This window comes from Rhineura floridana, chromosome 7 (genome assembly GCF_030035675.1).
Source record: "Rhineura floridana isolate rRhiFlo1 chromosome 7, rRhiFlo1.hap2, whole genome shotgun sequence".
NCBI classification, from domain to species: Eukaryota; Metazoa; Chordata; class Lepidosauria; order Squamata; family Rhineuridae; genus Rhineura; species Rhineura floridana.
In genome coordinates, this window is record NC_084486.1 from 3,275,251 (window position 1) to 3,287,784 (window position 12,534).

The following is a 12,534-nucleotide window of genomic DNA, read 5'->3' on the forward strand; positions in this document are numbered from 1 at the left end:
CAGGCTCTCCTGACTAACTGAGGCTGTGCGGAGAGCTTTAGTTGCAATTAGTTTTAAAATGAGAATTTATAGTCCTGTTTGAGCATTCCCTTCACTTACTTGATTATCATCTTATGATGGAAAATGCAGGTACACTGGCAAGCCCTATGTCTAGGGCATACCACCTTGCACTGTCTTTACAGCCCTCCATGATTTCATGGGCATTCTTCTGAAGCTGGTGGTCTCCTCTACTCATGGAGGCTCCCTGCATGATTTAGACCCCTGCAGGTGTACTGTTCAGTGATGTTTAAGTTGGCCCAATAAAGGTATTGACCTGATACGAATGATGTTTCTGTAATTTACAGATGAATAAGTTTAACACAGATCCAGAAGTTTTTATCTTTCTGCTGAGCACACGGGCTGGAGGTCTTGGCATTAATTTGACGGCAGCAGATACAGTAATCATTTATGACAGTGACTGGGTATGTTTCACACATTGACACCTCTGAATTGCCATGGGCCCTGATTCCAAAGGGGCCTGTATGCTGAGTGCCTCACACAGAGTGGGGCTTCAAATGTTCTTTTGTAGTGGCAGCCCTCCGTGCTGCCCAGCAAGCTGTCTCAAACCTGGTGCAATTGCAGAAATAGTTCTGCAGTCAGCATGATGAGCTGCTACTTGAGAGCAAAACTTAAAGCCATATTTTTGTCACCTTACATTCAGCTCCGAGTCTTCTCTGGAAAGCCTCTCTGGTTTTGTGTAAGCATGCCAGCTTCTACAGCTAATAAGCATAACATGAAGCTCAGAATATTTTGTTTCAGAAATTAAAAGTTCAGTTAAACAATTCTATATTTCTTATCCCTATTCTAACTAAAAGGCTCGGGTTAAGTTACAGCACTTTAAAAATTCAAATTAAAACAACTGGGAAATAATCAGCTTACTGGTGCCAGCAGTTTTGTTGACTAGGTAGGATAGAAGTGCCAGTAGCTCCGTGGCAGAGCACATCCTTTGCGTGCAGTAAAGCCCAAGTGCAGACCCTGCCCCCTGCCCCAACAGTAGTTAATTGCTATGAAGTATTACAGAGAAAGTTTGTGGTTTTATTTTTCTTCTCTTGCCCCTGCGTATTTAGTGTTTTATGCAGGCCTGGTATTCAGCTGCTCTTGTTTTGTGTGCGTGCACAGAAGCCTGATACCGCCAAGTTAAATAAATAAATATCTGTCAGAGCTGGGAAAAACCTCTGCCATAGACAGCCGTTACAAGTAAAAGTAGACAATATTGGGCTATGTGGACCAGGGTCTAACTTAGCATAAGGTAGCTTCCTATGTTCATAGCAAGCTTTTCCTGAATCCCAAGCAGTCGGAAAGCACTGAAAAACCAGGGCAAAAAGTTTGAGCCTTCTCAAGTAGGGCAGTGTCACCAGCATGCTGATGATACCCAACTCTGTTTCTCTGTAACGACTAACTCAGGAGAGGCTCTGCATGTCCTAAACCAGTGCCTAGAAGTAGTCATGGGCTGGATGTGGCCTCATAAATTGCAGCTGAATCCTGACAAAATGGAGACCTATCTATAGTGCTTCCCAAGTTCAGAAACTGGGTTGTGCGCTTGCCGTAGACAGGGTTGTATTCTCTGGGGGCATTCCTAGATTCATCATGGCCACTAGAAGACCAGGTGACTTCAGTGACTTGGAGCACCCATCCCCAACTTCAGTTGGCGCGCCAACTATGACCATTCCTGAACAGAGGCGGCCTTGCCACAGAAATCCATGCATTAGTGACCTCATGATTAGATTACTGTAATGTACTGTATGTGTTACTATTTTGTGCTTGGTTTGGAAGCTGCAGCTAGTGCAAAATGCAGATTCTAGGAGGTTTAGTGGGACACCCAGCTTTACACATACTGGTGTTGAAAGATCTGCACCAGCTGCCTATTAGCTACCAAGCTAAGTTCAAGGTTTTCCTAAACAGCTTGGGATCAGAATTCCTAGCAGAACAGTTCCCCCGGTACAGACCAAGCTGGTCTTTAAGATCTTCTGAGGAGACCCAGCTGGTTGTTCCATGACCAGTGATTGTCACTTGGGGACAGTGCAGAAGGGTGCCTTCTCCCTGGAACACCCTTCCTTGGGTAATTTATGAGGCAAAGGCAGTAATGACGTTTAATATATTTATCCAAGCTTCCCCCAGCTCTGATTCTTAATTTTTAATTCTGTGTTTTGTACACTGCTCAGTTTTATCTGTGATACATAGTTTTGTTCCATTTACCTAACTTTTAGAGAAAACTTACTAAGTGGAATAAAAAATATAAGTTACAAATAGATCACAAACTGTTGTGGTGATCTCTTTGAATAGCTGGGTTGTTTTGTGTCTCTCCCCACCATCCTGTCCTACTTCCAAAGGTAGGCTCTGACAAGCAGCAGAACATTTTCCTCTAGGAAAATTGGTTCTGCCTGGGGGGGGGGAGTTAATCTGAGGTTAACTTTAACTCTTGAGTTCATTTTCACATCTTTGCCTTCTTTAGAACCCACAGTCTGACCTTCAGGCCCAAGATCGATGTCATAGAATTGGCCAGACCAAGCCAGTGGTTGTATATCGCTTTGTAACTGCAAACACCGTTGACCAGAAGATTGTGGAGAGAGCTGCTGCCAAAAGAAAGTTAGAAAAACTGATTATCCACAAAAGTTAGTAGCAACTTCCATAACCTGGAATTGTCTGATGCTGATAGCTACAAATGAATCCCTTTCTGCACAATTTTGCCAGCTCCTGCAAGGTGGTATTTGCATGCCTGTGAGTAGAATTTCGCTAGGGTGTTCTGGCATCTGGAACACACACAAAAATTTGGGAGGAGGAAATAAGATAGGGACTGCCTGAAGTAAGTAGGCATTTGGTCACAAGATGGAAAAATAGCCTGCTGAACTACGCTAAGTAAATGTCTTGGGTGAGAAGCATTGTCCAAGCTGTTGAAATGTAGAGGGGTTGAAAGGCAGAAGAGAGCAGGCAGCACCTGATTATTATGGAGAGCTCTGGGAAGGTCTGCTTGCAATTGCATGCAATGTCTGCCCTGCTGCCACCAGAGAGATGTGGGGCTGGTGCGCAGATTCTGTATGGGCTCCAGGCTTTTAGAGACGCTGCTGTGTAGAGGACCAGGACAGAGACCGTGTTGGTTGGCGGCAGTCTCATAAAAGGGCTATAAAGCTCAAAAGAGTAATAAGCAGAATCGAGGTTGCATGTAAAAAAAAAAAGGAGAAAAATAGCTTTATCCCATGCACCTATTCACAAATTGAATGGGCAGCCTTACTTTCAACATCAGTTCCCAATATTCTATATCGAAAGACAGCACCTTGAAAATATGCAGAAATGTAAAAGACATCTTGATGCACATAGGTGGTGTTGGAATAGCAGAGATGCATCCGTGTTCCTATTATCTTGGGTTAACATCTTGTTGTTTTGGACATCCAGGCATGACCACTTATTGATACACTGATTAGCTGATGATAGGCTTGAGCATTTCCTCCCCTGCCCCATACTTACCCGCGTGTGTTTGGCCACATCCACTTGGCCTTGACCACCACTGACATGTGGGCCCCAGGAAGGCTTGCTGAGAGAGAATGTTGCTTTTGAGCCTACGTCAGTAAATAAAATCCCCATCTCTGGTGTAGCACCAGCAGCCCTGCCTCCTTATGTAGGTCAAAGACATGTTAGCTGTTTGAAATTCGAGTGGATCTTATTCATAAACTTGCTGGATGAAAGAGTTACCAGGGCCAGGCACAGGGTGTCTTGCCTTGCATTCTGTTGTAACATTGATGTTGCTTACTTTGTGTCAAGCTGGCTAACGATGTAAATGGGATACCCGATGGGCTCTGTCGGCTGATCTGCATTCCTTCTACAGCAGCTGGGAACTCGTGGTGTTTCCAAATTAGTCAAATGAGTGTATTCCAAATGTTCTTAGTGGATGTGACACTGCAAGCCTATGTGAAAACTGTTTCAGAAAGTCACTTTGATCCTTAATTGTGCGTGTTATGGCACATTGTGTACAATGAGAGAAAACAATATGTGTAGAACAGTATGTTTATGAACTAATTATGTTGTACTGCTGTTGTGGCCAGCGGCATGTCATCAATTTTCTTAGTACTGCCAGAATGCAGAAGTGGCAATGGTCTCACTAAGCCGTATTTTTCTTATCTTAACTTCAAGATCAGTTTAAAGGTGGAAAGTTTGGAGTAAACCAGTCGAAGAGTTGCTTGGACCCCAAGGAGTTAATGGAGTTGTTGCAATCCAGGGATTACGACAGGTATGTCCCACTTACAAGGGTAGCTGAGCAGTTAGCATAAGAAGAACCTAATTGTTAAATAAGCATGGGGCATCTTTGTACAGAAAAAGCAAGGTATGTATAAAGATGCTTTGACTTGCAGTCCGAACACTGGAACTTAATTTCAAGTAAACATGGATAGGGTTGCACTGTAACTTAACCATCTGAAATTAATTTTCTTTGTTTCCTTCTGTAGAGAGATTAAAGGATCAAGAGAAAAAGTAATAACTGATAAAGATTTAGAGATACTGCTGGACAGAAGTGACCTTATCAGTAAGTACAGGTGATATTCTTGTCTTTTTGCTATTCAGTTGAATCTCTTCAGAAACCAGTTTCAAATGTGAACACTGTACATAGTATAAAGTGTTGCATCTTAGAGCTACAGTTCTGCTCAAGGAGAGATACAATTAAAGGAAAAGCGGGTTCCCCTAATTAAGATGAATCTGGCATGCATGAATAATACACCAGCTTGTGGCTGTTGAATTAGGATGCAAGTAAAGACTCAACCAGTGAAAGTTTAAAAAAATTAACACTTTAGGGTAAGATGCAAGTCTAAGGGTTAAAAAATCTTTTGCATACAAAGACCACATTTGTACAGAATACTGTGTCCCTAAGTATGGGTTTTTAAACAATATTGTGCACACAGCTGGAACAGTCCTGCTTTCCTACTGTAAAATACTTGTCCTTCAACATCAGCTTTCCCTTTTGCCCCAAACTCCTCCCATAGAGCATGGGGGGTACACTCTGTTGGGGCTGGATGAGTAGCTTCTTACTGACTTAACCCCCATACCTCAGCAGTCAACACTGTAGGGCAGCCTTTCCCAACCAGTGTGCCTCCAGATGTTGTTGGACCATTACTCCCATCTTCCTGACCATTGGCAATGCTGGCTGAGGCTGATGGGAGTTGTGGTCCAGCAACATCTGGAGGCACACTGGTTGGGAAAGGCTGCTCTAGGGCATTGTATTACAGTTGCTCCAATGAAAGGATTTCCCCCCAAGCCTACTGGTTTGGTAGGGTAGATCTTCCTATAGAGTGTCCTTGGGATGGGAAAGGTTAACCAGGAAGATTGCAAACTCCTCTACCAACTAGGCTTGGAAAAAAAGCTAAAACTCTTCAAGTCTAACAGCTGGGGGAAGGAGTAGGTGGGTGTGGATGCACATATGAGATGTGCTGTATGTATGCACGGGTGTTGTCACATCCACTTTGGCTTGACGTGTGGCCCCTGAAGGACTGGCCAAGAATGAAAGTGGCCCTTGGACTGGAAAAGATGTCTTGCCTCTGGCGTAGCATCTACAGCCCTGCCCTCATAACCCAGGGCATAGGCAGATGGCATCAGCCACATAACTGGAGGCTGGGACTAGCCCATTTGCCACGAAATATGGGTGCTAGCTGCAAGGCAGGGTCAGTTGCTGATAGGCCTGCCAGTCCCAGGCTTGTTTGTCCCATCTTTTGGGGCCGGGGACTCCAGTCGTCCCTGTGGTTTCCCACCACCAGGGAAAAAAAGGTCCTTGGCCAGCCCAAGCAGAATACATTACGGTATTCACTCTGGTTCATCAGGTCAACCCCACCACATTCCCTCCACTTCTCCCAATGGGCCCATCTGCATGCTTTTGGTGCTTTCCATCAACACTGTGATACATGCTTTGAGGACGTTTTTAATAAATTTCGTTTTCACAGCACCATGCCTATTGGAGTGCCCACTTCCCTTCCCTTGGCCTTTTGCCAGGGCTTCCAAATGGTCCAACAAAGTGGGCATGACTGACCCCTTGTCAAACTTCAAAGAAGAGGTTATCATGCCAAGAAGCCTCTTGTGTGTCGGGCACTTCTGTGTTCCCTTCCCCCCCCCTTTCTCTGTGCTTTGGCTCTCAGTCATTGAGGTATGTATGGGGGGGAGATACCCTCCCCCTCCTAGGAGCATTCTCATTGCACAGTCCTCTCTTCCTCCACTTTCTTGAGATGGCCACTGCCAAAATCTGACCAGGATGTCAACCTAAGGCACAGCCTCCAAACCACAACGTGGCAGGGATGTCTCCCGGTGACTGGAGGTACAGAGAAAAGGTACATGTAGATTCTCCCTAGCTTGAAAGACGTTTACTGGGTTGCATAGGGCTGTGTGCAGCCAGCCATTGGCCCCCAGCATCCCACGTCTTCTGCAGCTGGACACAAATTTGCAACCCACCAAGTGGTCACTCTAGAGGATGAGGGAGGGGAAGTACAACTACTATTTTTATGCTCATCCTTTAAATGGGGTGGGTTGGATTTGTTCTTTGAAATACATTTTCAGATGAGTGTTTTTGTTTACCGTTCTTATATCTGGTTTTAATGTCTTTGTTATTTCAAAGCAACTTGCACAATAAAAATAGAGGCACCTTAGTACAGAAATGCAACTAATAAATAAAACAGATACTATGCATACTCAAGGTTCTGGAGACGTTGTGTGTAAGTGAGAGAGAAGAGAAATACTGCATTTGTAGTGACTTCTTTTTAAGCCTGATTACTGAAATCAGGCACAGTAATTTTACATTTTTATTACTACATAATTTTCAAATTGATTCTGTTAGCAAAAGAGAATACTAAAGTTGAAAATTTTACACAAGACCAAAGTAGCTTTAGGCTTTCAGAGAGCCTAGTATTGTAAAAAAAAGGTCTAGGTTGATAAAAAAGACAAGCTATTTATTGATACTCCTTAGTCCTTTAAACTGTTTGATTTCTTTTTCTCTCTCTCAAGACCAAATGAAAACTTCTGAGCAACTTAAAGAAAAAATGAGTGTGTTCCAGATATTGGAAAACTCTGAAGATGCCAATGCAGAAAATGTGTTTTGAGATATGGGCAGCTTGCGTTCGAATGCTCCGAAAACATGAGTGTGAATATTCTCATAGTGGTTACTTTATTGTTAACCTTTATTCTCTGAGTTCAAAAACGTGTTAAAGATTGTATTATTTTGGTTATATTTTCAAGAAAGGAAACAAGGATTTAAAATGTAACATTACTAAGTTTGCATATCAGAAAAGAGATTTGGGACATCTTGTTGACAGCAGATGAGATTTTCGATCATTTGTTCTGACATTAGTAACATCCTGCTATCCAATTTGTACAGTTTTCTGTTGAAGTTCTGCTAAATAGTTTGTTAAAACAATGAATTATTTCTGTTGTTAGTTACACTCAGAGTAGGCCCATTGAAATCAATTGACTCAAAATTTAAGTCCACTAATTTCCATGGGTATGCTCTGAGTGTAACTTGGATATCACTGGATACTTTTACTCCTTGCCCCCACTGAGGTGGTTTTTTTGGACAGAAGAATGCTTGATGTATTTTGTTTACAAGTCTAAATTGTATGACTTCAGGTTTTGGTAAACTTACTAAATAAACTCTGTTTTGTATTAGATCTGAAATATGAATGTTACGTATAACAGCAGTATCTTGTCAGGTATTGCCTGTTAGCCGTAGAACTACTACAAAGAATTATAATCCTCAATTTGAAATGGTGTATCTGGAGGTCCCAGATTATGAGTACCTCCGTGCCATGAAAGAATATCCATGCCTCCACTTAACCTGTGGCATTACTACACTTTCACATCTTTTTGAGTTTTACTGCTTTTGGCTTTTGCCAGTAATGGTATCAAAGTACATCTGATGGGTTACTACTGCTTTACATGTTGTTTTATTTCGGCAGTTTATATACCACTTAATTACAGTCATCTCTGAGCAGTGTATGGGAGACTCTGCAATTAAACGAAAAATGGGATAAACCTATAAAATAGGATTCAGTTTAAAAGGCTGCTGGAATAAAGGGTGCCAGAAGTTCAACAGGGGTGGGGGCCTGTCTGACCTCAACTGGAAGGGAGTTCCATAAAATTGGGCCCACAATATTGAATACATGACTCTTGGTGGATATGAGCTATGCATCTGAGCCATGGGACCACTAACTCCTCTGAAGACCTCAGTGATTGGGCAAGGGATATAAGGGATAAAGTGGTTTGTTGAAAGAACCAAGGGAATTCATCAAGGTAGACAGACAATGCAGGGTACTGCCTGAGGTTGTGAAGCTGCTTATTTGGGAGTGTTTGGCAGATCTGGATAAAGGTGAATCGCTTGTTGCTTCCCTTGCTACTCTAGGTAAAGCCAACTGTGTAGTGATTTATTTCCTGTCAAACCACCCAGAAAAATACTTTGTTCTCTGAGACTCTAGGTACTTTGTGCTACTTGCTTAAAGAAGGAATCAGTTATGACCATTTGACTGGCGTTTTCCTTAGGAAAGGTCTGCAGAAAACAGTTGTATCTTAAACGAATGACCATAAGTACTTCCTTATTTTTAAACCAGTGTTACAGAAACAGTTCAATTACAACAGCAATGTAGACCTGAGTATTATATTTATATCCCACCCTTCCTCCCAGCAGTAGTACTTCACACCTCAAGAGGTAACTCTGGGGCATCAGTGCTGGAAATGAGTGTTTGAGTTATATTGAACCCTTCTGCTAAAGGCATTCAAAACTAAAATGAAGAAAGGAGGAACTTACAGAGGCTGATGAAGGGTATTGCACCACTCAGCAAAAAAGACTGATTGATATGTTGCTGCAAATAACTGCTGCTGAAGACTTCCCCGAGTCTACAATCCATCCATGTCCCAGGGAATGATATTTCAATGCCTCTGTGGTACTTCTCATGGAGTACTTTGCATGCCAGCGCCAATTGCATCTAGCATTATACAACAATGGTATCCACATGCTCTCAACATTTAGACACATACACAATAAATACAGGGCCTTGTAAAAGTACTCAGACCCCTGACCAATGCTCTCATATTACTGAATTACAAATGGTAAATTGTAATTTTGTTCGGTATGATATTTTATTTTGAAACACTGAAACTCAAGATCAAATATTGTAAGGTGACATTGGTTTTATGTTGAGAAATGTTTGTAAAGAAATATAAAAAACTGAAACATGTTGCTTGCATAAACATTCAACTCCTGTGCTGTGGAAGCTCCCAGTTTACACAGATGAAAGAAACTGCCCTATCGAGGACACAAATTACCTTACCATTGGCCTCCACCTGTGAACCATTAAAGTTGCTGCCACATTGTCAGGATAAAAACCCCACTGTTGAAGGATCATTGGTCAGGCTGTGGATCTGAAGGAAAGTGACGACCAAAGAGCATTCTGCAGTTGTGAGAGATAATCTTATACAACTGCATAGAATCATAGAGTTGGAAGGGGCCTTGTAGGCCATCGAGTCCAACCCCCTGCTCAAAGCAGGAAAACCACAGCTAGAGCATCTCCCGCAGATAGCTGTCCAGCCTCTGCTTGAAGACATCCAGCAAAGGGGATCCCACCACCTCCCTAGGCAGTCGGTTCCATTGCCAAACTGCCCTTACTGTCAAGAAGTTCCTTCTAATGTCCAATCTGAATCTACGCTCCTGCAACTTAAAACCATTAGACCTAGTCCTACCCTCTGGGGCAGCAGAGAACAAATCTGTACCCTCTTCTATGTGACAGCCCTTCAGGTACTTAAAGAGTGCAATCATGTCACCCCTCAGCCTTCTCTTCACCAGACTGAACATGCCAAGTTCCTTCAACCTTTCCTCATAAGACTTGTTCTCCATGCCGGCTATCATCCTCGTCGCCCTCTTCTGAACCCGCTCTAACTTGTCTATATCTTTCTTAAAATGAGGCGCCCAGAACTGAACGCAGTATTCCAGATGAGGCCTGACCAATGCAGAATATAGTGGGACTATTACTTCCCTCGACCTGGAAACTATAGCTCTGTTTATGCAGCCCAAAACCACGTTTGACTTTTTTGCCGCAGCATCACACTGCTGGGTCATGTTCAACTTGCGATCCACTACAATTCCAAGGTCCTTCTCGCATGCACTACTGCTAAGCCGGGTATTTCCCATCCTGTACCCGTGCATTTTGTTTTTGTGGGCTAAATGCAGAATCCTGCATTTGTCTTTATTGAATGTCATTTTATTAATTTCAGCCCAATTTTCTAGTCTATCCAGGTCCCTTTGGATTTTATTCCTGTCTTCCATTGTGTTAGCTATCCCTCCCAGTTTCATATCATCCGCAAACTTCATAAGGCTTCCCTCCACCCCATCATCTAAGTCATTGATAAAAATGTTGAAGAGTATCGGCCCCAGGACAGAACCCTGTGGCACTCCACTCGAGACCTCCTTCCAGTCCGAAGCAGAGCCACCGACGACCACTCTTTGAGTACGGTTTTCCAACCAGTTGTGAATCCACCTGACAGTATTTCCACGTAGTCCGCATTTGACTAGTTTGCTAATCAAAAGGTCGTGGGGGACTTTGTCAAACGCTTTGCTGAAATCTAGATAGATGACATCTACAGCATTTCCACCATCTACTAAGCTAGTGACCTGATCAAAAAAAGAGATGAGATTAGTTTGACAGGATTTTTTCTTGACAAACCCATGCTGGCTCCTTCTAATCACAGCATTGTCATCTAGATAGTTGCCAATGGACTCTTTTATTATCCATTCTAATATCTTTCCCGGTATTGAAGTCAGACTGACCGGCCTGTAATTCCTCGGATCTTCTTTTTTACCCTTTTTAAAGAGTGGGACGACGTTTGCCCGTCTCCAATCCTCCGGCACCTCTCCCGTTCTCCAGGATTTCTCAAAGATGATGGCAAGAGGTTCTGAGAGTACATCAGCAAGTTCCTTCAATACTCTGGGATGCAGTTCATCAGGCCGTGGAGATTTGAACTCATTTAGGTTAACTAGGTATTTCCTGACTATCTCCTTATCAATCTCGAACTGCAGTCCCGACCCCTTACTGAGATTGCTACCGATGCAAGGTTGCACACTGTTCCCTTTTTGGGAGAAAACAGAGGCAAAATAGGCGTTGAGCAGTTCTGCTTTTTCCTCGTTATCTGTCAACATTTTGCCATCCTCATTGAGCAGCAGTCCCACCGTTTCCTTGGTCTTTCTCTTGCTTTGAACATATCTGAAAAACCCCTTTTTGTTGTTCCTCGCTTCCCTCGCAAGCCTGAGCTCATTCTGGGTTTTAGCTTTCCTTACGCTATTCCTGCAAGCCCGAGCCGCTCGTCGGTACTCTTCCTTGGTGATGTGTCCTTCCTTCCATTCTTTATACATGCTCTTTTTTAGTTTTACCTCCTCCACCAGTCTTCCGTGTAGCCACATTGGCTTTTTCCGATGTCTTCCATTTTTCTTCCTCTTTGGAATTTTTTGTGATTGTGCTTTTTGTAATACGTTCTTCATGAACTCCCACGCTTCTTGGGCTCCTTTTTTCTTTAGTCTATCTAGCCACGGGATCCTACCCATCATTTCCCTGAGCTTGCTAAAATCGGCTTTCCTGAAATCCAAGGTCCATGTTTGACTATATTCTTCTTTGGCTTTCCCCAGAATCCCGAATTCCAGCATTACGTGGTCACTTTCCCCCAAGGTACCGACCGCTTTAATTCCTGTGACCAATTCGTCCGTGTTAGTTAAGATCAGGTCCAGGATTGCCGATCCCCTTGTTCCTTCTACTTTTTGAAAGAGGAAATTATCAGCAAATTATCAAATTATCAGGAATTTGTTGGAGGCTTTGTGCTTCGCAGAGTTTGTCTCCCAGCAGATATCCGGGTAGTTGAAGTCCCCCATCACTACTACTTCTTGCCTCCTTGAGATTTCAGAGATTTGTTTGAGAAAGGCCTCGTCTACCACCTCTTCTTGGCCAGGGGGTCTGTAGTAGACACCTACCACCATGTCGGTTTTATTTGTTTCTCCATTTATTTTTACCCAAATGGTCTCTACCGGAACACTTTGTTCGCTGTCTTGGATTTCCATAGAGGTGTATTTGTCTTTGACGTATAACGCTACTCCCCCTCCTTTTCTGTTGCTTCTATTCTTTCTGTAGAGTTTATATCCTTGAATAGCTATATTTCAATCATGGGAGTCATCCCACCAAGTTTCTGTTATCCCTATGAAGTCATATTTGCCTTGATGCACTAAGACTTCACACTCCCCTTGCTTGTTTCCCAAGCTCCGCGCGTTGGTATATAGACAGCAGAAGTCTCTTTTGTCCCGATTGGATTCCTCCGTTAATATACCGTGAGCTTTGCCGTGCATCCCTTTCTCTCTCCCAGTGTCTCCTGTACCCTTCAAATCGCTGCATTTACAACCCGCTGTCTTTGGATCGGTCTTTAAGCTATCATCTCCATCCCCCAGAGGCTTTAGTTTAAAGCCCTCTTGATGAGTTTTGCCATACTTCTGCCAAAGAGATTCTT

The 12,534-nt window shown here is 43.1% G+C and overlaps 1 protein-coding gene across 3 annotated transcripts in view; it reads left to right on the forward strand.

Annotated features, from left to right (window-relative positions):
* Positions 1–7,665, forward strand: part of HELLS (helicase, lymphoid specific) — a 91,740-nt gene extending 84,075 nt beyond the window's left edge. For all 3 annotated transcript variants that reach the window (XM_061634682.1, XM_061634684.1, XM_061634683.1), the window contains 5 exons: positions 345–461; positions 2,492–2,651; positions 4,165–4,261; positions 4,476–4,552; positions 7,009–7,665. In XM_061634682.1, the coding sequence (XP_061490666.1) occupies positions 345–461; positions 2,492–2,651; positions 4,165–4,261; positions 4,476–4,552; positions 7,009–7,103 (546 nt within the window). In that variant the 3' untranslated portion in view covers positions 7,104–7,665. The remainder of the gene's footprint in view (positions 1–344; positions 462–2,491; positions 2,652–4,164; positions 4,262–4,475; positions 4,553–7,008) is intronic.
* The last annotated feature ends 4,869 nt before the right edge of the window (positions 7,666–12,534 follow it).